This window comes from Indicator indicator, chromosome 22, assembly GCF_027791375.1.
Source record: "Indicator indicator isolate 239-I01 chromosome 22, UM_Iind_1.1, whole genome shotgun sequence".
NCBI classification, from domain to species: domain Eukaryota; kingdom Metazoa; phylum Chordata; class Aves; order Piciformes; family Indicatoridae; genus Indicator; species Indicator indicator.
Window position 1 is genome coordinate 9250534 of NC_072031.1, and position 22678 is coordinate 9273211.

Here is a 22678-nt window from a genome sequence, read left to right on the forward strand (position 1 = left end):
CAAGTCCACTTAGCTAAATACAACATCATCTGAGAAGGGTGCCTCTAGGTGCTTCTGTGATGTAAATAAATTAACAAACTAATTCATGCAGCAGTAGCACTTGTTTTGATAAATCTGTTTAGGCCATGAGCACAACAATAGGAAGAGGGGAAACCAAGACAGCCAAACAATGTGGCTGTTCAACATCACACCATCAGTTTTCAGTAAAGTTGAAATCAGAACCCCAACCAGATTCCATTTGATTCTCTACCTCATACATACTTAGACATGAACACACTCTTTTTTTTTTTTCCACTGCATATAGCTCAAATCCTGGATAAGTTTCAATCTACCACCTTCAAACCCCCAACATTTGGTCACTGAGCAATTCCTCTCCAGCCATTTGGAAACTACCAATCTTCCCCTTCTCCCCAAGATCCTTGGCAAAGGCCACACAACTCTTAAGGTCCAGCACTCACAAAAAAGCAAATCATCATCTAATGAGAGCTTGTGGGGATTTTTTCCCTTTAATGTGCAAATGGTTGTAAAAGAATCATCCTTCAGTGTTTTTCCAGGGTGCATGTAACTTTTGCACAGCATGATAGACCTTTAGCACCTCAGTGTGTGTTATGAATAATTAAAGCAGCACATGCCAGGGGAAGAGCTACTCTGTGCTCAGACACAATCAGTTCACATCTTTACAGCAAAACTGCTAATTATGGGACCAACTGAAACCGTGACCCTCAGATATCTGACACAGATGCATCCCACTGTAAGCATCTGAAAGTAGCTGTGCTACAAATATTTACCTTATGCTGTCTCAGTCAATTCCGTAAACTAATCTAAGGAAAACAGCAACTATCCTGTGGCCAAACCACAGAGACTTTGAAAAACCACCTCAGTCTGCAATCTGCTCTGCAGTGTTAAAGAAACATTTACTTTTAAACTGAGCCAAGTGTGCACAGATTTTCTTTTTCACCAAGTTCAGCCAGCAGACTTCACCTTGAAGTGGCCAAGGCACCTCCATCCATTGTATTATAATTCAGGCAGATAGCAAGGGACTCCTGTAATTTTAAGATATGCTATGAACTACTGGCAGTAAGTGAAGAACTTTACACTTTTTACTGCTCTCAACGATGAGGAAAACACACCAATTTCACACACACAAAAGGAAGTCCTTCCAGCAGCTCTGGTGAAGTGTCCCATCTCTAGCACAAAGCAGCTGGGAGAACCGTGACCCATACAGCTGCATAACAAGGCAGGGAAAGGACAAGTCTAAAGACAAGAGCCAGATCACCTCTTAAGATCACTTCTGGCAGCAAATGCTCATAAGGAGTTTACAGAAGGCCCACTAGCCATCTCAGTAACATAATTTACAGGCTGCCAGCCAAAAGAATCCCTCATTTCATGCAGTTGTGCAGGAACTTCAGCACCAGCTCACCATGTAAATATGATTCCAGTATTTAAGATATGTACAAAGAATTGTCCTAAGTGAAAGAACTGACATCTGAAAGTCCTTTAAGAGCATATGCCTGGATTTTTAAACTGCCATTTTCAAAGCAGAAAATACACCAAGTTACCTGCAGAGACCCTAGTCCTGACTTCCCTGCTGCAGTGAATGACCCAAACCCTTCACACTGCAGTATTCAGATGTTAATTGTATCAGTAGCTTCAAAGGAGTTCCTCTGAGTGCTCGAACATCGGTGATCAGTTATCGCAAAGATTTCCAGCTCTCCTTGAGAAATCTGGTGGCAGCTTCAACCAATACACAGGTTTAGTAAATAAGTTGCCACATATCCTTGATTTCACTTGATGTCTTGTGCCTCACAAGAGACCTAAGTTGTGTAGGCATCTACCCTGTGCTTCGTGAGACATAATCACTGACTCCGAGCACAGCTAACTGTGCTTGAAGCTGGTGTACATCAGACCTCTGGCATTTCCAGACCGCCCATTTATGTGCTGATCCGGAGTACTTGAGGCTTTCTGTACAGACTCATTTGCAATGAAAATATTGAACACTCAGCAAATGGCCAAACCCAAGTTCTAGGACATTTGTGTTTGTGAGTCTATTACTAAGCTACGCACGCCTCCCATAATCACAGGCACTGAGATGACTTTTCTCCATCCTTTTCAAGGATAAGGCTGACTGCATCAGATGTTTCAAAGTTACAGAAGAAAAAGTTGTATCACAGTAAAAAAAAAAAAAAAAAAAATCAGGGTAAGAACTAAAAACTGTTACTTTCTGCTACTACATGGATACAAAAATAAGACTGGTTATTTTTCAGGAGCACATAATCCTTTGGGTTTTTAAAAAAAAAAACAACACTTATGTTCACTGAACAGGAAAAGTGAGACAACCAAGAACTATATCTGTCACACTGTCTTTGGCAGTCTGACTTTCTGGGAACAACAAACTGAGACAGGAGGTCAGTAGCAGCATTCTCACATTTTGCTAAGTAAGTTTTGTCTTTCACAAACCAGATGCCACAGACAGAACAGCATTTATAACTATTCTGAGACACGAGATTACACCAGCTCGTTCTCTTTACTGGAATCCTGCCTCACCACCTCTGCTTCTGTTGGTTTCTCTACAGTATTCCTACATCTGTGAAAGAGTTCTTTAATACCTACAGCTAAGTTCCCCAATCCACTCTTCTAGTAGCAAATTAAATAACCTTTACCTAAAATTCAGATTTTCTGTTTCCTTCGAGATGCAGATCACTGGAGTGGGGAGCTGCCCAACAGAGACAGAGATAAAATGGAGACATAATGAGTCTAAATGAGTTCATTGTTAGATTATCTTTTGGGCAAGAAGCCTTCTCTTATTTAATCTGTTCTGGTTAATACCAAGATCGCAATGCAAAACCATCACAAAACTGTCACACCAAGCCCACATGTGACAAGAACCACCTTCTTATGTCACCAGAATGAATACTGCTGCTTGTGCAAAGAGAAAGCAGAGCTCCACCTCAGTTTGCCAACCACCACTGCCCCTGGGGCTCTCAGACTTGCTCACCGACAGCCAGTCACCGATAGCTGAGCAGTTCCACAGCATCACCTCATGAAAGGGTGAAGTCAAGGTGCACGAGAACGATGGGAGCACATCTGCAAGTCTTGGCTTTTCCGATCACTCCTGGGAAGGATTCAACCCAGATCTGTAATTACCTGACTCAAACAAGAGCCAGAAACAAGAAGGGGGTGGGGGGAAGGAGAGAGATAGCTGACTGGTTCAAAAGACACACTTCAGACAACTTACTGCAGAGAAGACACTGAGAAAGCCAGCACAGACAGTTTACTTGTGTCACATGTTTACAGGGGGTAAATTGCAGGTGGCTCTTTACCAGAAGGCAACATTTGCCTTGAACATTTACCATGAAATTACCATTGTTTTGAGTCAAGTTGCTATGTCATTACTGCTGAATAACTTAGTCAAGTATACAATTAATCCATGTCACCAATGCAGATAACCTGCAAAACATTGCAGCCATTTATTCTAGTATTTTTAAAAGGAGGAAGGGGGAAGAGACAAAAGAAATTATTAGACTTCCAGTAACCAGAAGACAAAGCCTATTACTCAGAAGCAAATAGAGGAAAGGAAACCAGCGAGATAAGATGCAGACCCCTAGGGAGAAGCAGCCAGAGAGACGGAGCCCAGTCGGGAACTCTGATGAAGGCTATTAAGGGGGGTTCCCTCTTATATTCTTGTGACCAGCAAGTCCCTAAAGCGTTTACAAATTGTTCTTTCAGTCTCCAAGAATTCTGGCTACCAATCTTCTGCTCCTCCTTTATTTACAAGGATGAAGATGAAAGGAAGGAATGTTTCTCTAACATCCTATGCCTTTATTTTCAGTCTCCTCTTACTCAGAGCAGAGCTTTCCTGTTACACTCTCTACTACAGAGCATGTGCCTAATGGAACAATAACATTGTTTCTGCATTTTGCAAGTTCTTAACAAACTGCCAAAGCCCCACCATCACGGACTTGATAGTGCTCCGAGGCTCTAAATTACATTTATAAACACTTCCTCGGCACCAATAAGGAAAACAAAGCTACAGTCTGGGACAGTTCTGAGTGGTACTGGGAAAGCTGTGGTGCTGCTGACTTGCAGCTGTGCATTTCTCTATATCCATTTACACATTTTCTGCCATGAGGAAATGCAAGTTTACAAAGTCATGTCTACCCCTCATTCTTCCACCTTTCCATCCACGTTATATTCCCTTGCTCCAATACACAACACACAAGGAGTTTTTCCTATTCCTGAAGCTGAAACAAAGAAAGCAGCAGAACCAAGCCTCTTCCTCATCTCCACACAAATTTGTCAGAACAAGCCCCTTTGTCTCAGATGTTTGTCAAACTGTCTGACAGCCCTTCTTTCTCCACATATACTTCTGTAAATAATTTCAGTGATGGTCTTCCAAAAGAGCTGTTCTTCATTTTCTCACAAAGCCACTCCTCCAGTTCATCTGATCACCTTTTTTTTTTTTTTTAATACAAGACTCAGAATGGCACCAAGATGTAATTATGAATTTCCAAGATCAACAAATTATAAGAACTACTGACGCAAACAGCTTAGAATCTGCAATAAACATGACTATTTTCAACCCCAAAATAAAGCAAGGAACTGTGCAGATAAAGCACCTAGCCCAGCCTTAAAGATCCAGGAGCAGATTACAGATCATATTGCTGGCTGTTAGTTTTCAGATGAAAGCAATTTCAAAAGCATCACATTGAACAGCCAAGGAGTATCTAAGATGTAAGCTCCTTCATTAACAATTTTGTGAAAATTTTAAAGGGTTATAAAGGATTACAACCATTCATACCAGCACAGAACCTCCTGTTAGGAAATAATCAGAATTTTAGACATCACCACAAGAGCTGAGAGTTGCAGCATGTTTGTAAAGCCAGTTGTACTCTGTAAATCTGAACTAATTCAGCACAGATCACAAGCTCTCCTTTTTCTGCTGATGTGCACAAAATCTTTGCTTTAGACACTATGCTGCCTTTCATGCAAAGGGCTGTAAAGGTTTTCCACAGACCGCTGACACACACCTGTGTGAGGATGATTTTAAAGACAAACTACAGAACTGACAGGAACACAAAGTCAGATTTCTTTACTTTCACACACAAAAAACAAAGGACTATGCTTCCTTTCGTGAGGATTATCTCTTACCATGGAAGCATGCAGCACTGTGCAGATATGCACCAGAAGCACCAGTACCCAAGACATCCACTCTTCCCATCACGAGCCCAAGTACAAGACCAATACCATAGTCACACATTAACAAAGAGGCTCTTAGATAATAAGAATGTGTGTAGAAAAGATGTCTATTGATCAACTTTTTCCAAAAAAATGACAGACCGTGCAGCACAAATCCAACTCCCAGAGAGACCTCTCTGGTTTTCTAAAAGGTGAGGCAGTTCTGTGATTTTTTTTTCCTTTGTGCAGACATACTCCTTTTTTTTTTTTTTTTTTACATGGCATTTAACCTATTACCCCTTTAAATTATGTGCCAGACATCACCACTTTAAAAAGTGACCAGTTGTGGATCAATGCTGCGTTCTGATACCTGGCATCACACTGCCCAGTTACCAACGTAACATTTTGAAGGACAGTATGCCAGCAGTGTTAACTGTTTAAAAGATAATCAATGATTCTTTCCAGCAACCACAGCACTAATAGGAAAGGCACATTCTTTCAATCAACATTTGCTTGAAATACTGATTATGCAAGTTACAGTTTGTTATGAGTGCCTTTTTGGTACCACCCCGGAGAGCAAGAGTGGTTAACACGGATTGCAGCTTCCACAAGAAGGGTAAACATGCTCAGGAGAGGGAGTGAAAGCTAAACGAAGAGAAGTGGCTGTGCAAAGATGGCATGCTCAGATTACAAGAACTATCTGGGAAATAAATTGCTCCAAGTTTTCTTTTTCCCCAAAACACAAAGCACACACACCTTCCTGCGTTACACGTGTAAAGGCTGGGCACGAAGTGTTTGAACAAAGCAGCTGATCTCGAGTACTGGGGGGGGACGCGGGGCTGCTCGCTCAGAGGAGGTTTGTCACGAAACGTTTAACATCCTGCAGCTAGCACACCCCGAAAGACAAAAATATGGAACAAAAAAAAATCAACCCGATGTAAGCCAGCACCATAACTTGGGGCACACGGGTTAGTGACAGGCAGGCTCGATTCGGCGGCACCCGGTGCTACGCGCCTAGCACTGCACCGGCCTGCACGGAGCGAGAGTGAACGAACACCAACCGGAGAAGCACTCCGGACGGGACCGCCCTGCGCCGCGGCAGCGGGGGAGGCTCCGGCTCCCGGCCAGGCACGCCGGTACCGGCGACCCGCCTCGACGGCTCCCAGCCACAGGGGCCAGGTGGGCTGTGGCCCCCGGAACGCGCGCTGTGAAGGGGCAACAGCAGAAGCGTGGGACCCCCAGCGTCCAACCGGCCTGCCAGGCTAAGGGGCAGAGCTACGGCCCCCGCAACCCCCGAGGCTGCCGGCCGAGCCCCGCAGCCTTGGCCGCCGGCCGGGCCGGGCCGGGCCGAGCCGAGCTAAGTCGAGTCGAGCTAAGCCAAGCCGAGTCGAGCCCCGCGCCGCTCCCGCAGCCGGCCCCCCGCCCGTGGCGCCCGCAGCCCGGCGCGGACGGGAAGAGACATGGTCCAATTCACTCACCTCCGCGGCTCCCTGCGAGACTGCCTCCCCCTCTCTGCATCACTTCCGGGGGTGAGCAGTCAGCTGGCGGCGGCGGCCCGCGTCGCGCCGTGACGTAAGGCGGCGTGCCCGACGCTGCACGCAGGGTGAGGGCAGGGGAGGGCAACGGGTCGATACCTCCCTCGCCCACCGAAGCAGGGGAAGGGGCCTAGCGGGGCGGAACCGCTGCACGAAGGGGGGAGAGTGGGCTCGGCGTGCTTCTTCCCGAAGGTAAAGTGGGAGGGAGAAGGACGGGCAAGCCAATAAACCAATAAGCGGGAGAGGCGGAGGGGAAAGGCTGGAGGTTTGGGGGCTTGGCCAGGAGGCAGAAGGGCGCCCGCACTCGCAGCGCCCCCCGGCGGCTGCGGACAATGGCAGGGGGGCGGCTAGTGCCATTTTAGGACTAGGACCAGCCCTGTGTAGTTCACGGGATGCGGAGGACTGCCAAGCCGTGCAGCTACCCCGCACTCAGCCACGGTGCCACTGCCCGCCCTGTGCTGCATGGCTGTGGCCTTTGCTAGAACAGGCTTGACCCCCAGAGTGAGGCACATGGCAGCCTTGCTGCCCAGCCAGCTCCTGTGCCTGCCTGGTGATACCAGTGGCTGCAGGAGTGGCAGTGCGATGGTCCCGTTCCCAGCTGGTGTCACGAAGGTTCTGTGTGTAACGAGTTCTGAACCTCTCACCCGGGCCTGCAGTTGTTGCTGACGAGAGCTCCTGTCAGGGAGGTGTCCTCCCATCCTGTTACCACCAGGACTGAGGGCTCTCACAGAAACTGGGAGAAGACTAAGACAGAGCAGCACTTCCTCGGACCCTGTGTTCCTCAGCCCTTGTGCTGCCTGGGAGGCAGGAGGCCCCAAAGGCTGAGCCATTCTAGTGCAAATCCAAAGTGTGAAGCTTTGTTGGCAAAACTCCAAATTTTTCATGAGATTCACACACTTCATTTCCTAAACCCAAATCTTTTTTCAATATATGCCCAGCGATGGTCTCAAATAGTGACTAAAAATCCTATCTCTCAATGTCCTAGGACTGAAGAGTATGGGAACTGAAGCACAGGGTTCATGAAATGTGTTTCATTAAATGACCCACAGAATGAAGTAAGAAATGGGGTAGAGAGAGTTGTTCCTCTACTAGCATAAATATTTATACCTGTTCCCGAGTTTGGGAGCATTTCCAATGCTGGGAAATATTTCTGTTCATGCATTCAGTTGCATTTGGTTTGAAGCCAAGGTATGAATAAGGTGCATAAATCCATGCTGGGTTTTGTGTTCGTGTTGTTACATTTCTGTATGCTTCTATATTATATAAGGAAGGCCATCCAAGGATAGCTGAGGCTTCATTTTCTCTGCTACATTTGTTGCGCTGCATTAAAACCTCTTTCTCTGCTTGTAGCTAATAGGGAACTAAACACAAAGGAGGAAAAATGGTTCTAAATGTATAAAAGCATGAGTGACAGGGTTGCATAAGGCTGGAGACTGGTTCCCATTGCATTAGAGTTTACCTGGCCGCTGCATGCTTTTCTGGAGAAAGCTCAGAAATACGTAAAGCAATATCTCTTGTCTCCCCTCCCCCTCTCCACAGTCTAACTCAGCATTTCTGTTCTTCCGGAGCCTGCTATGGCACAGGAGGTGCTCCCAGAGCAGGAGTCTGGATATCCTACTAGAACTAGAGAATGCCTTGACCACCTCAAACTAAGAAAAAGAAAATTCTGTGATCAAAAGGGACTAGATAAGGGTTTCCACTTCCATGTATTCAAACAAAGAAAATGATGTAGAATCCCAATTTTCTGCAATTTCCCTTAATTGCAGTTACATAGGAAAACCAGTGATAAAATCCTTCCCCTATTTAATTGCATTCTGTTAGCATGCAGTTTCTTTTTTTTTTTTTTAATCAAGACTGTTCCATATCCAAGAGAAAGCTTAAAAAAAATCCACATTCAGTCAGAAATCCAAGGCATGAATAGAATGGCAGAGTTCTCATCCCAGCTGATGAACAGTATAAGTACAAAGACTTAGGCTGTTCAGGATTTCAGATCAGGGTTTCAGATCACTTCAATTTGCCACTAGAAAGATACTGGCATGACAAAATCCAAACCCATGTGCAAATCACTGTGTTTTCAGACACCACTGCTGAATAACTTGAGTAACTGGGTTCTTTTTCACCAAATCTGCATCAGTGTGTGATTGCAGCTTGTCGTGAGAAATGCTTGTGGAGTCAAAGTAATCCTTGATGGAAATATCTTGAAATTTTCAGCTTTGCATCACTGGTAGAAGTGAGGATGCAAGACAATCATGGAAGAATATGATCTTTCATTTTAGTTTGTTTTTCACCATGTGGAGATGGAATATTTTAGCTGTGAATGAAGTTCTCCTGTGATTTGGTTTTGACTGAATCTTGGAGGGGGGTGGAGAAAGGTATATTCAACTGGGAATGAAAACCAAATCAAATTTTGGCTTTGCTAGGTACTGCAGCCACATGTGGTTGATGTTTGAAGGGTACTATCTGTCACAGGCCACTAAGTAGTTTATTTGAGTGAAAGAAGATAAAAGTACTTTTGTGGAAACTGGATTTTGAAATTTAGTATCACTGGCAGGCCTGTGACCTGCCCAGCTATCACAGGAATCTGCGAGTCCTTCTCCTCTCCCTGTGCCACAGGAACTCCTTGTTTCAGTTGTCCCTCAAGGCAAGGACAGGCCAAATTCATTGCTGCTTTAAGGACCACAGACTCATTTTGGCAGACTTGCAAGAAAGATGAATATGGATTGCTGGCCTCTAGTTCCTGTGGGTAGCTGCCAAGGGAATGATTGATTATCTGTTGCATTAGCAGCAGCAGTGAGACTGCAGGTCACCATTTAGCTAATTTAGCTTTTTTAAAAACAAGCAGATATGCACCAGTTTTGGCATCTCTTTAAATAAACCTTAGCCAAAGTGTGCGTTTGAAAATGTAAGCTACAGATTGTCACACGGGCTGTAGCTGCTGATATTCCACACTGTAATGCTGCTACACGGTGCTTCTGAATGATGTCAGTTATTTCCATAACAGAAAGGTGATCATAGCTTGATTCAGGAGGCAATCAGCCCAGCAGTTTGTCATTGTGTATTTAGGACTCCTTGCCAGTAGCAAACAAGCTACCAGAAGTTGTGTTGCTCCTAACTAAAACACTTTACATATGAGAAGTTCAAAGCTCCCTTTTCAAAGCTCCCTTATTTCATAAAGAGTTCTGTTCCCCACCATCTCCTCCCCTGTGCAAATAGGGTTCTAGCATCAGCACTAAGTGTCTGTTACTAATGCATGCCCTGGTTAGCTGGGATGTAAAAGAAGAGATCCATTGTTTTAAAATATCCTTTTTTCCCCCCCATGGGCTCTTATTTTCACCCTTGGTTGCCTAAAATCCTCTATGTACTCACTGCTGGCAGATTAATTTTGAAGCTAGTAGCTAATGCTTGACTTGAAAAGAAAGGATGAAGTAAAAGAGACTTAGAGCTTCAGCAAAGGAGTTATGCAGATAGGAGGGTGCTGGGGACACATTCTTAGCCAAGCATCCCTCACTGGGAAGCAGCTGTAACTTATTGTGTGTAAGTCTCAGTCTTCATGCAGCTTGCCTTCTGTCCTAACTTTGCTTTGACAGTGCACTGTTGGGTCACTTTACAAGGCAGCTGACAGATTCCTTCTTTCTATATAAACTACATTCCAAACAAACCTGCAAATAGCAAAAGAAGTCTGGTGTTTCACTGGTTATTCAGACCATTGAACTTTTGGGTTGACCATCTAAAAGCCAAAGGAATGTGTAGTTGTTTCTTGAAAAAAAAAACAACACCTGGTTGCTACATTTTAGAGTCTAAAGGATTATTTGTTTTAATTAACAATGGAAAAAGTTTGTGTCTTCATGGTGCAGTAACTCATTAACTGCTTAAGCCTCCTTTGCAAGTCTGGATACAATAGGATATTTCATGTGCTTGATCTGCATGTTGATAACGGGTTTGCACCTAGATCAAAAGGATGATACAACCCTGCATTGTCAGAACCCTGCCACAGTGCCTAGCAAATTCTTATTTGGAGGGCAACGCTTGGCTGCCCTCCAAAGGCTTCATTCTAACAATCAGCTCAAATCCAGGCTGCAACCTACCACTTTTCCCGTTGATACCTCTGTGCATACAGACCCACCTCTGACCTCTGCCAGTTTATTTTGTTGCAGCAAACACCTGAAATTTGCTCAGCTAATACAATAGCCCTGTACTTCTGGACAAAAACGCCTGTGGTTAACCTCTGTGGGCTGCATTCTGCAATGAAATGAAGGGTGGTAGAAGTTAAACAATGGGTGTGACTACCACAAGATGAGTGTTAGTGGGAAAGTGGTGTAACATCCACTTAGCATTCCAGAGATGTGAAATGTAATTATGATTTAACTGCCAAAGATATAAGTTGCAAGATGAGTAACTGCAAGGACATGAAAGCCTCCCTTATCTTCCTTTCTGTACCACTCAGAATCATTTTGCACACCCACAAAACTAATACAAGTAGTGTCACTTGATGACATTACACCTGGTACATGACTTGTACCATCGCATTCTGTTGGTGTGGGATCTGATATACTGAAGAAAAAGATTCTACTCTCATTTGCAATACTTTTAAGTTGGAAGCAATTCTGCTTTCAGTGGAATTATTCCCTGTTTACATTCCCACTCAGATCAGAATCAGACCCAGGCTTTGAATTTTGTCCTATTTGGTCTCATCTTCTCTTGTGATAGACAAGGGTCCTCTGTCTGTGAAGGGTTCCTCACACCTTCATTTATGTGTCCTTGCTGAAATGTTTAATGAGTAGGTCCCTAACGTTAGAGATTGTTAATTAAATGAGCCACAGCAGCAGCTCATTGCTGGGTATATCTGCAAAGCTGCTGAATGTCTTTCATATCATCTAGCACATGTGGGAAGGAGAGCAGTAATGCCAAAGTGCAGCCCATGCCTAGATGAGGGGCTACGCATTTATTTTTTTTTCTTTATCATTTCTAGCACCAAGAAATTAATGAAAAAATAAATTCTCAGTGGGGGAGTGGAAGCAATTAGCAGGGCGAATAAAAATTTGTTGGTTCTAAACTTTTAAACAAAATATTTATGAACAGATTCTTGGTCTGTTTAAAATCCAAAAGTGACAAGTGCAGTTACAGCTCTGAGCAAAGGGCATGCCCTGTCCCAGCTTGTGGCATTGGAAATCAGACTTAAAACCTGTATTTGAAACATCTTTCCCCTTGACATTGTTCTTCTTACTGTCTTTATGGATTACATGAGAACCTAAGCTGGAAGTTTTAATGCAGTACTACCTTTTACTAGCTGTCACCAGGGAACAAAGAGTATTACCAGCTCCACCAGAGATGACACCCTCAAATCAAAGCTGAGGGGTGAGGCCAGGAGGGGCTCTAGGCAAGAACAGGATTTGGAACTCACCTTGTGGTAGGTCAGCCCTTGTAACTGTACAGTTTATTTTGTGCACAAAATACATGCCTAACAGAGGGAAGCAGTGATTTTTCAGAGCCACGTACATGTGAAGCTTCATGTGTGACTCATTTTATTGCCTGAAATGGAGCTGTAGAATGGATGAAGTGAAGCATTTATTCCAAAGCGGTTTATGAGCTGGGACTACTTAGCTTTTTCATTGTGGATATTTGTTTCCTAGAAATACCATCAATATTTGCTAGAAATACTTTCTGCTGGGAAGGAAAAAAAAATCATATATAGGAGGGGAAAAAAAATGATTGCTTAACCCTTTTAAAATACCAATAGCAAAATGAAAGTGTTCTCTCTTAAGAATCAGATCCCTAACTGAGCTCCTAAAATAACAAAAGGTCTTTAGATCACAATAATAGTTCAAACAAACAAAAGGCTAGAATTTACTACCTTGGGGGTTTTTAGCAAAAGGAACTGTGGGCTAAATCCTGTCTTCAGGTTAGCATCTGTAATTCTGACTTGGGTGAGGAAAAGATAAGAGTGACTGAAGCCACAGGAGGACTGTACTGAAATACTAGTGGAAGTCAGCTGCTGTGGTGGAGACAGCCATCGGAGAACTCTGTGCCCTGAGAAGAGTTTGGTTCAAAACCCTCTTCTGCTCTCCATAATAGCAGGAATTGCCACAGACTGCAAGGACATGAGCAGTGGCCACACTGCCAAACTTCCCGCAGTGTCTGGGTGTTTTAGGAAGCAGCTTTTCCTCTGTCACCAAGGAAGAGTGCCCCCTCCAGGGGGGGAGTGCAGCCTGAGTTCCCCTGCTTCAACCTGTCTTGTGGAGGAGCTATTCCCAGCACACAGGTCTGATTTCAGCATAGATTCAGCTACAGTAACGAGAGCTCCAGGTTGGCAGGTGGATCCTGAGACAGTCAGATATGTCCTGCCCCTGACTCTTGTTCTTCATTTCATCCATATACCTACTTTGCAGTGCTGCTGCATCTTCCTTTTGAACAGTGAGGTACCTTCAACAGTTGCTGTGTCCCTAAAACAGAAGTCACTGTTTCTGTGAATCTCATCCATGTCAGAAAGGTTGTTATTCCAGCAGTGGGTTTGTCTCAGGGATATTTCTGATCTGGCATGAAATGTCACCACTTACATGATAAAGTGCATGCACTAATAGGATAACAATAGAATTTCATTCTTGATTTCTGGTAAAGATTCTTATTGCACCTGGAGGCTGATTCAGCAAGTATACAGCTCTCTGAAAACCAAGCTATTCAGGACTTTCCTAAATCCACAGTTAGTCTGCCTGTCCTGCAGTGCTTAGATAAAATAGCTTTCATCACTTTTTCATCACATCAAACTCCAGCTGAATCATTATTACATACTGTAGTGGTATGTAATAAGCTTCTCAGCCTCTGAAACCCATACTGGTTTTCAGCACTTTTGTGGTGGTTTCAAAATGCTTTGCAGAGACAGGGTCAGCAATGGTACAAGGATTTCACAGCAGGCAGGACACTCAGAGTTTCGGTGGCTTGCCTAACGTCTGTTGCAAAACAGCAGTAAAACACAACCTGAGCATTCTTGTACCAGGCTTGGGATTCAGCAAAGCACTAAAGGAAATCACAGGATTGTCAGGGGTGGAAGGGACTTCCAGAGGTCATCAAGTCCAATGCCCCTGCCAAAAGCAGGATCACCCAGGGTAGTCTGCCCAGGAATGCATCCAGGTGGGTTTTGAAATTCTCCAGAAAAGGAGACTCCACAACCTTTCTGGGCAACTTGCTCCAGGGCTCTGTCACCCTCACTGTAAAGAAGTTTTTTCTCATGTTGAGGAGAAACCTTCTATGTTTAAGTTTGTATCCATTGTTCCTTTACTGTGCACCATCAAGAAGAGATTGGCCCCTTCCACTTGACACCCACCCACCCCTCAGATATTTATCAACATTGATAAATGTCTCTCAGTCTTCTCCAGACTAAACAGCCCCAGGTCTCTCAGTCTCTCTTCATAGGGGAGATGCTCAAGTCCCCTAATCATCCTCGTGGCTCTCCGTTGGATTCTCTCCAACAGATCCCTGTCTCTTGAATTGTGGAGCCCAGAACTGGACACAGTATTCCAGGTATGGTCTCACCAGGGCAGAGTAGAACCTCCCTAGGGGGAGAAGAACCTCCCTAGACCTACTAGACACACTTTTCTTGATGCACACCAGGATACCATTAGCCCTCTTGGCCACAATGGCACATTGCTGTCCCATGGAGAACTTGCTGCTTAACTGAGCAACAGCTGAAGCTGTTTGAATGGAGACAGATTTGAGAAGCAGTAGAAGTACTTCACTGGACCATGTCTGGCACTTTCAACAGCCACTTACTGTGTACAGCTAGTTAGTTTTTTTTTTTTTTCATGTAGCTTAGCATGGAGCTATTTTTAAACTAATCCAGGTGTGTGAAAAGCATACTGCTTGCTGGCCTTTTAGCAGCTGGTATGTTCAGCACACCTCTGGGGTTTGTGTTGCCTTTTCCAGATGACAGCAGTTACCCGACAACAAGTTCTTGGCCTTTACCGCAAGATATTCCGAATAGCCAAAAAATGGCAGTCGGCATCAGGACAGACAGAAGAAACCATTCAAGAGAAAGAGTACATTAAAAATGAGGCCAAAACACTCTTCCGCAAAAACAAAAATGTGAGTGTCCTTAGAGGTTGGACTTTCTGAATGATCCTTGCTCTTTGTGCTGTCTCAGTGATTGGATGCTGAAATAACAACCTAGGAGTTGAACCTAACGCTTAATTCTCCTTAAATGCTGGGGTCTTTGGGTTATAGTTTAAATCTCTCTCCTGAAATAGCAGTAAGACAACTCAAACCATTTCAGCTCTTCATTAACTGCTGTAGAAATCTAAAAGGTTTAAAGTTTTCCCTGAAAAAATGCCAAGAAAAAAAAAAACTGAAGTTCCAAAGATACTGCCTATGAAATTGAAGCAGCTTTTGATCTTTCAGAAAGCAAGCTAAGTGGATCATTAGCTGTGCAATGGCAAACAGAGCTCAGCAGTTTCTTATAATGCCTTTTTTTTTTTCTTTTCAACTCAGCAATTATTGGCACTTCTTTTAAAAGAAGCACTTAATTTTTTTTTTCTCAAGGAAGAAATGTCAAACTTCTTTTGAAAGGGGTGACACAGACAGAATCCATGGTAATCAAAGGTCTTTCTTGTAATTGAAAATCACAGTGCTTATTTTGGTGTGGGATTAAACTGAAATACTGCAAAAATGAAAAAGTGAATTTAAGTCACATTTGACACGTTTCTGACTTCAAAGGGAGCTTCTGGGTAGGATGCTAACAGAATGTAGACCAAGGAGTCTCCTCCCTTTCTCCTCTAGCTACCTTGCAGAATGCTAAATGGGCGAGTATGGGTTTTTTTTTCATGGATGCATTATTATTTCACATATGTATTGTCTTTTTATAGAGAAAACACCATATTTGGGTAAAACCCTCCTTCCATAGCATCAGTTGTGACAGCCTCTGAGCCTTAATATCCAGCACCATCAAGCCCAGAACTGTTGAGTCAAGGCAAACACTAATGTTACCTTTTAAGGATGGGAAAAATACAATCATTGTATCCTGAGGATTACCAAAAAAGCTAAAGAAAGTCACGTGGCTGTGCATCATTTACACTTGAGCTTCCAACTGCTAATTGCTATACTTCTACAAAACATTTGTTTGTTTGACTTTAGGTAACAGATCCAAAGTTGATTAAGCAGTGTATAGAAGAATGTGAGGCAAGAATAGAAATTGGACTTCACTATAACATCCCCTACCCGAGACCTGTGAGTATAAATCCAGTCACAAAGGCTTCAGCCATAACCACTTAGCTCTAAAGCTCTAAGTTCACATCACTGTCACTGCACTGCATTTTTAGATAAACCAGTATTTAAATGCTATGCTAAATTAGAGCCAAATAAGCCAAATGTACATTGAAATGTTCTCTATCACTGTAAATTAGGTAATTTCTTCTCACAATAAGGAGTCAGAGTCTAAGTGGAATTCCATGAGCTAAACTTTCTGGGGCCTGTGCATATTTAGGCAGTCTTAACCAACCTATGAATGTAGAGAAAGATGGTGATGGAATCAAATCTGTAAATTTTTCCAGATGAGAAAGAGAATAACTACATCTGCCATAGATACAATTATTTTCAAAGTCTGTGTTACTGATACCTGTCCTCCTGGCCATAAATCAGACCTTACAAACCACCTGCCTATGTTGCCTCTGCTTTTCCCCTGTTCCTAGAGAAAAACATGTCCAAGATTCATGAAATACTGCAAGTTGCAGTAGTGCCTTCTATTGCACTATTCCATATACTTTCCTCACTGCCTACTCACTTCTGTGGATAGTACTTTATGCTGTCTCACATAGAGACTTCCTCTCCTCTCCTGTTGATTAGCTTGTATTTTCACATGTCTAGTTTCCTTATCAAGGTGGTCATGGTCAGAATTAAATTGTATTTTCCTCAGATGCTTGCCAAGACTGTGGTCACTGTTAGCATCTGTTTCACATATAGCTTTTTCTTTTTCTCCAGTATAGAGAATAACAATGAACATCTGGCAAACAATGCTTCTAGAAATGGGCTCAAAATTTGTACTCTACAGTGGCTCCAAAATCCCAAAGGCTCACTCCTAGATCAGAATCACAGAATGTAAGATGTTGGAAGGGACCTCCAGAGATAAAGTCCAACCCCTCTGCCAAAAGCAGGATCACTGAGGGTAGTCCACACGGGAATGAGTCCAAGTGGGTTTTGAAAGTCTCCAGAGAAGGAGACTTCACAACCTTTCTGGGTAGCCTGTTTCAGTGCTCTGTCACCTTCACTGTAAAGAAGTTTCTCCCCATGTTGACCTCTCTCAGGCAAACAGGAAGATGGTTGTTTTTCAGAGCCTAGGAATCTCTGTTGCTGCTTTAGTCAGGGCTTTTACTACTATTTGCACCTAAACAGCTATCTTACAGCATGACAGCCTCTGCACCAGTAACACCTGACTGCTAACACCTACATTTTTCAATCACGTAAGGGGATAGAGCTGCATGACTCCCACAAATAGTCTTATAAAGTCTTTGTCAGTCAAAGGAAGAGCCTGTCACCTATTGCTCCTTCTGCTTGTGCATTTTAATATCATATATATAATCATGACAATAAGCAGGCAGACTTTCAATACATACAATTTGGGGTTATTTTATGACTTACTAGATAGGTATGAATAAAACAGTGCTTTTAAGACAGCTACTTAGGAATTTTTAGATCTCACTGTTCTGGAACATTGTAAGCATCCTTTTTCAATAAGTGTATTATCATTACAGTCTGCTATTGAGCTACACAAGGTTACTGAAGGCTTAGATATATAGAATTTTAATAAACAGAACATGTAGGAGCTGAAAGTTACAGCAGTAGTCACTCCTCAGAAAGTGCTGCTTGAAATCTAATAGCCGGGTTTGAGACAGTGCAGTTGCCTTCTCCAAACTGAAGAAATTATTTAAAACTCAGTGAAACCTAAACTCTATTCTATGCCTTCTTTTTCTTGCACCTTCTCAATATGCACCTAACTGGTGGGATTTTCTTTTCCAGGTCCATCTGCCTCCTATGGGTCTTGCCCATAAGCAAGGCCGCACGTTGCGACACCAGGAAAAGTTAAGGAAGATTTCTAAGCCAATATACCTGAAATCCCATGATGAAATTTCATAACTCATCATTTAAGCTGGGATGTGTAATCACATCATTTAAGATGTGGACTGCAATCCAGGTGATTCGTGTGCACAACTGTGAATGAAGCAGTTTTGGTCACTCTACACTTTTCCAGAGGCCAAAAAGCTAATTGATGCATTGCATATGATGGATAAGGTTGGTCTAATATTTATTACATTTCAACCACTGACTCATCAATAAAAGTAACACTTTTCGAGGAGTGAGGTGTGATACAAAGATTACTTTGATATCAGGACAAACTACAGCAGGTTTTCATACTCTGCAAGTATAGCAGAGTTCTCGAGTGGTTTGAGGATGATAGACGCTCAGTTATAATTGAAGACAGGGCCTTGGGCCTTGTGTAAGGGTCAGCAAAACTCAGGACTAAGTCTAGGAGAATCAAGCAGACACAGTGCTCTAAAGCTTCCAAATGCACATGGGAATATGACTGCATTCTGCAGTTGTTCTCCTTCCTCTCTTATCCCAGCAGAAACATTGCAGTTTCATAGTATCATCACAGTGAAGTATGGTTTCAAAATAGACAGTAGCAAGGAGACAGTGGAAATGCCACCACACTTTCTCCTTCTTGGAAACTGCAGGAGTGGCCTAAAGCTTTTGTGTCAGCTTTTTCTCCTCTTCCTTTGGAGAGGGTGTGGATGTGAAATGCAAAGTTTGGAATGCTATTACACAACTCAGTAAAATATTCCAGTGCTGCCTTCCTCAGGTTCCCATGTATGGACTGACTGAAAACTCACCCTTCAGGGTATCACCATAGGAGCAAGCTTAAGTTGCTTTGGTCATCTTCACTGTGCATTTTTTGCAGGGCTGGCTTTTCAAACTAATCAGCACATTGGCTTTCTCAACAATTACTGTTAGGTTTGAGGCCTTACCTTATGGATAGAACCCCAGTTTAATTTTGAAATATTACCTACAACAATCTCTTTAGTCTCAAGTTCAAGAGTTAGTTCTCTTTTGCAGGTGCCTCATGAATGGAAGTGAAACTATATTCATTTGTCTCTCACTGGCCACCAATCATTTTTGGCTCTTTTGGTTTTCTGGCTTTACCAGGCTGTTTTCAAAATTTCTTCAGGGAAGTTAAGGGTGGCCTACTCTCCTTGATGGTAAAAAAGCAGATGTGAAAAATGCAGTTTATATTCTTGCCTATTAAAATGGGCAACACCAATGACATCTCATTTCCTGAGCTCCCCAGCTTATCCTGAACTCTCCAAGCCCTAGCAGACAATGGCAAAGAAGTATTCTTGTCTGCCTCAAGAGTAAGTTAAAACTGGTCATGTGATGAACACTGAATGACAGTTCCTCCCCCAAGAATGTACTTTTAAGAGTGGAAAAAATACAAGAGGATGGGAAAGTACAATGAGACAATGAGAAGAGCAAGTCAGCGTGACAGGTACTGGCTAGCCTAATTTCTCACTACCCTTTATGGCTCTGGTCCACAAAGTTATCTATTCCCATATAATTTTTTCCCTGGGAATGCCTCATGTGGGAAGTAACATGTAAAATGCCATTGTTCTGTCTGTCAGTGGGAGCTTAGCAAATTAACTGCTGCCAGGAAGACATACAATTTCAGCCTAAGACAAGGGGGATGGAATAAAGATGGTAAAAAAATAACATGATTATATACACTGCTTAATCCTGCCTTGAAAGAAGCACAAATACAGCCTCTTCCTGTCCTCAGTCTGATATACCAGCCTAGAGATCTGTCCACTGAACCAAACCAAAAAGTGCAGAGACAAGAATTTTGAATAGAAGCTTAGGCTCATTATTGTCATTAAACCAGAATTTGAATCTTTGCCATTGTTAAAATTCCTGTGGCTAACGAAGGCACTGATGCTGTGACTCCTCAGGTAAATAAACAGCTGTGTAAATAAGAATCTAAATTTAATGTCTGTATTACAGTCACAATTCTTTCCTAAGCACATAGCATAAGATACAGGTTACTCCGAAAGAACATCCTAAAGTTACAGATTTACACCTAACTGAAATAATAATAGAAGCTTATTTCTGAAGGGAAGCATAAATAAGCAACTCTAAAAAGGCTGAAGTAGCCTTAAGTAACTCAACTCAAATGAGAATCCACTTGCTTAACTAAAAAGCCAGTAAGTTGAACTGCAGTAACTGCATCACATTGAGATGCTCTAAAAAGCCAAGCAACCCATTAATTTTCAAAATAAGTGTGTGAGAAATTGTTAACTAGTGCCTGATCCTCATATCTTTCCAGCACCAGAAGGCAAAGACTGAAATTTGTTAAAACTTCAGGCTGTTCAGCTGAAGGAATGACTAGATCAGCTCTTCTGTCAAGTTTAGAGAGCAAAGCTTTTTTTCTACAGCTTCAGTCAAACTCTATGGAAAAGAGAAATCTGCCTTAGAGTCCTTTGGGTTTGAAGGTCAAACTAGAAAGCTGCCATTTTGGGAGAGCTGTTTAGGTTGGAAAATACCTCTAAGATCATCAAGTCCAAGCGCTGACCTAACACCACCATCCCCTACTAAACCACGTCCTGAAGAGCCATGTCTACACATTTTTTTAACACCTCCAGGCACGATGACTCCACCACCTCCCTGGGCAGCCTGTTCCAATGCCTGACCACTCTTTCTGTAAAGAATTTTTTCCTAATATCCAATTTAACCCCACCCTGGTGCAATTTGAGGCCATTTCCTCTCACTTGATACTGGGGAGAAGGGACCGACCTCCCCCTGCCTGCAACTTCCTTTTAGGTAGTTGTGGAGAGCAATGAGGTCTTCCCTCAGCCTCCTCTTCTCCAGACTAAACAATCCTACTTCCCTCAGCCATTCCTCATAAGACCTGGGCCTGACATCTTTGCCCTGGTCACCAGGTAACAATGAAGATTCTCCAAATGCCTGCACAGTGCACTGTTAATGAGGCATGGAATGTGGTGCATGTATATATATATATGGTACATGAAGATACTCTACCAATTGCCTAGCAGTGTACAGCACACACGTGACACTTCTTCCTTACCTGTATGTTACTGTTCTTAAAAGTGACTATCTAATGGACATTTGTATTCAGTATGAGTGGTTACTAAAACAATAATGAACACTGCTTTCACCTACACCAGTTAAGCACAACACAAGTGATAAATTGGTATGGCAGGAACCATTAATGACTTGTAGCAGCATCACTTAATGACTGTAGCAGGATACTGGCAAGTGCTGAATTATAGCTGCATCTCTGACTTTGTGATGCCTCAAGCAAGTCATTAAAATGCTGCAATTTGGGCAATGAAAAAAAAAAAGATCTCGAATTAGTGGATGTTTATGTAGTGGAGTTTTCTTTAAATGCTTGCCTTGATCTTTGTGCTTCTCTTGTACTGTGTACACAACAAGTCTAATGATGTATCTTTAGTACCTTCTTGGCATGCTGTGGGGATTAGCTAATGACTGCACAGCTCTTTGAAGATGTTCAGGCTATTTTAATTAATATTTGCAAGCTACTTGCAGCTTCTCTGATGAAAGGGCTTAAACAAGTACAAAATTTCAGGTGGTTATTAGTCCAACGTGGAAGAGGGCAAAATGAGGAAGTAAAGTGAGATTATGGGAAAAAGGAAACAGCTCATTTGTCAGGTAACTGGGATATAGAAGTAAATTCTACTGAAATTAAAAAAAAAAAATTAAAAGAAGCTAAAAGTTACGAGAAGCATAACGCTCTGAGAAAGGGCAGACTCCCAGTGCCTATGGGGGCTACAAGCTTGACATGGAAATTCTGAGGCACATCTTCAAGCAGTGTCAGTTACCCTAGTTTCATGATACAGCTCTGGCAGTTCATTCTAGCTGAGGGTTGGTTTTCCATGTTGACAACAAACTAATCTCATCTTCCTCCTTGCCCTACATGCTCCAGGGACACAGAAGTGGCAGGCAAATCCACAGAGTCCTATTTGCAAGAATTGTGGATCACATTCCCATTAAAATCAGCAGCAAAACTTTTTGGGCCTAATTTTATCTAACAACAAAACAAACAAACAACTCCCCTGAAAAACAACGGCAGCAAAAAAAAAAAAAAAAAACAAAAAAAACCAACCAAACCAACCAACCAAAAAGGCCCTATCCTAGCAGCTAGGTGGTAATCTCTGGATTTCCCAGGATTTGTAATGATGTTGCTGGCATACAGTTACAGTTTGATTCTGATGAAGCCCAGGTCTCTGAATAAGTTTCTGTTTGTGGTGCTCTATTTTCACTCACTCTTGCTCAGTGGCTGATAATGGCTAAAAATCAAAAGGAATTTGGGAGCTGCAGGAAATACTGAGATATATATATAAAAAAAAATAGCAGCCATTATGGAGTAAAGTATATCTTTTAATAACAAAATTCAACTGCTTTGACTTGCATCCTCTCAGTCATCTAACTGGCACAGTGCTGCCACGCCTCGATTTATCCAGTGTTTCTGGGGCTTGTCTGAAGGGAGTTCAATTGAGAGAACATAGTTGGTTGAGTGGCCAGTGGTGGATAAGACACCTCTTCTTGCACTTGTTTTGTATACAGGGCATGAATAGATATTCATATGAAGAAAGCTTGAACTTTCTCCGGGTTTCAGCCAAATGATGGGCAAAGGATCATAAAGGACTTTTGGAAGTGATTCTCCAATTACCAGGGATTCTCGATCCCATCGTGCACCTTCCAAATAAAGGCCTCTCACATAAGCACCATCTTCTGGTAATTTCTCCATTGTGTGCTCCTGTTTCATCACCTAGAATGATTAAACCATTGCTCAATTTTACCTGGAGTAAATCCTGTAAGTAACAGTCTGAAGTTGCTTCTCTAAATAAAATTTCTTTTTTGTAAACTCTTCATTGCTGCCCCGAACATGTTTCAAGCTG

General features: G+C 42.7%; 2 protein-coding genes across 3 annotated transcripts in view; one reads left to right on the forward strand and one right to left on the reverse strand.

Annotated features, from left to right (window-relative positions):
* Positions 1–6870: 6870 nt before the first annotated feature.
* LYRM1 (LYR motif containing 1) lies at positions 6871–22372 on the forward strand. 2 transcript variants are annotated; one of them, XR_008489314.1, is made up of 5 exons: positions 6871–6902; positions 14628–14786; positions 15831–15923; positions 17709–17981; positions 22344–22372. XR_008489314.1 is itself a non-coding variant. In XM_054391235.1 (4 exons), exons 2-4 carry the CDS (start codon positions 14628–14630, stop codon positions 17823–17825), a joined length of 369 nt encoding a protein of 122 aa, XP_054247210.1. In that variant the 5' UTR covers positions 6871–6902; the 3' UTR covers positions 17826–18008. The 2 variants fall into 2 exon arrangements, 1 of the variants encoding a protein (XP_054247210.1); XM_054391235.1 differs by lacking the exon at positions 22344–22372 and having other exon boundaries at positions 17709–18008.
* DNAH3 (dynein axonemal heavy chain 3) overlaps positions 22195–22678 on the reverse strand; it is a 56409-nt gene continuing 55925 nt past the window's right edge. Inside the window, exon 62 of the mRNA XM_054391320.1 lies at positions 22195–22548. Within this exon, the coding sequence (XP_054247295.1) occupies positions 22195–22548 (354 nt within the window). The remainder of the gene's footprint in view (positions 22549–22678) is intronic.

What these genes read in the sequence shown, in the direction of transcription:
- LYRM1 (XM_054391235.1), top strand. Translation starts at nt 14,628, where the DNA reads ATGACAGCAGTTACCCGACAACAAGTTCTTGGCCTTTACCGCAAGATA. An exon ending in TCTTCCGCAAAAACAAAAAT is followed by an intron (nt 14,787 to 15,830) that starts GTGAGTGTCCTT and finishes GTTTGACTTTAG; the next exon opens with GTAACAGATCCAAAGTTGAT. An exon ending in ACATCCCCTACCCGAGACCT is followed by an intron (nt 15,924 to 17,708) that starts GTGAGTATAAAT and finishes TTTCTTTTCCAG; the next exon opens with GTCCATCTGCCTCCTATGGG.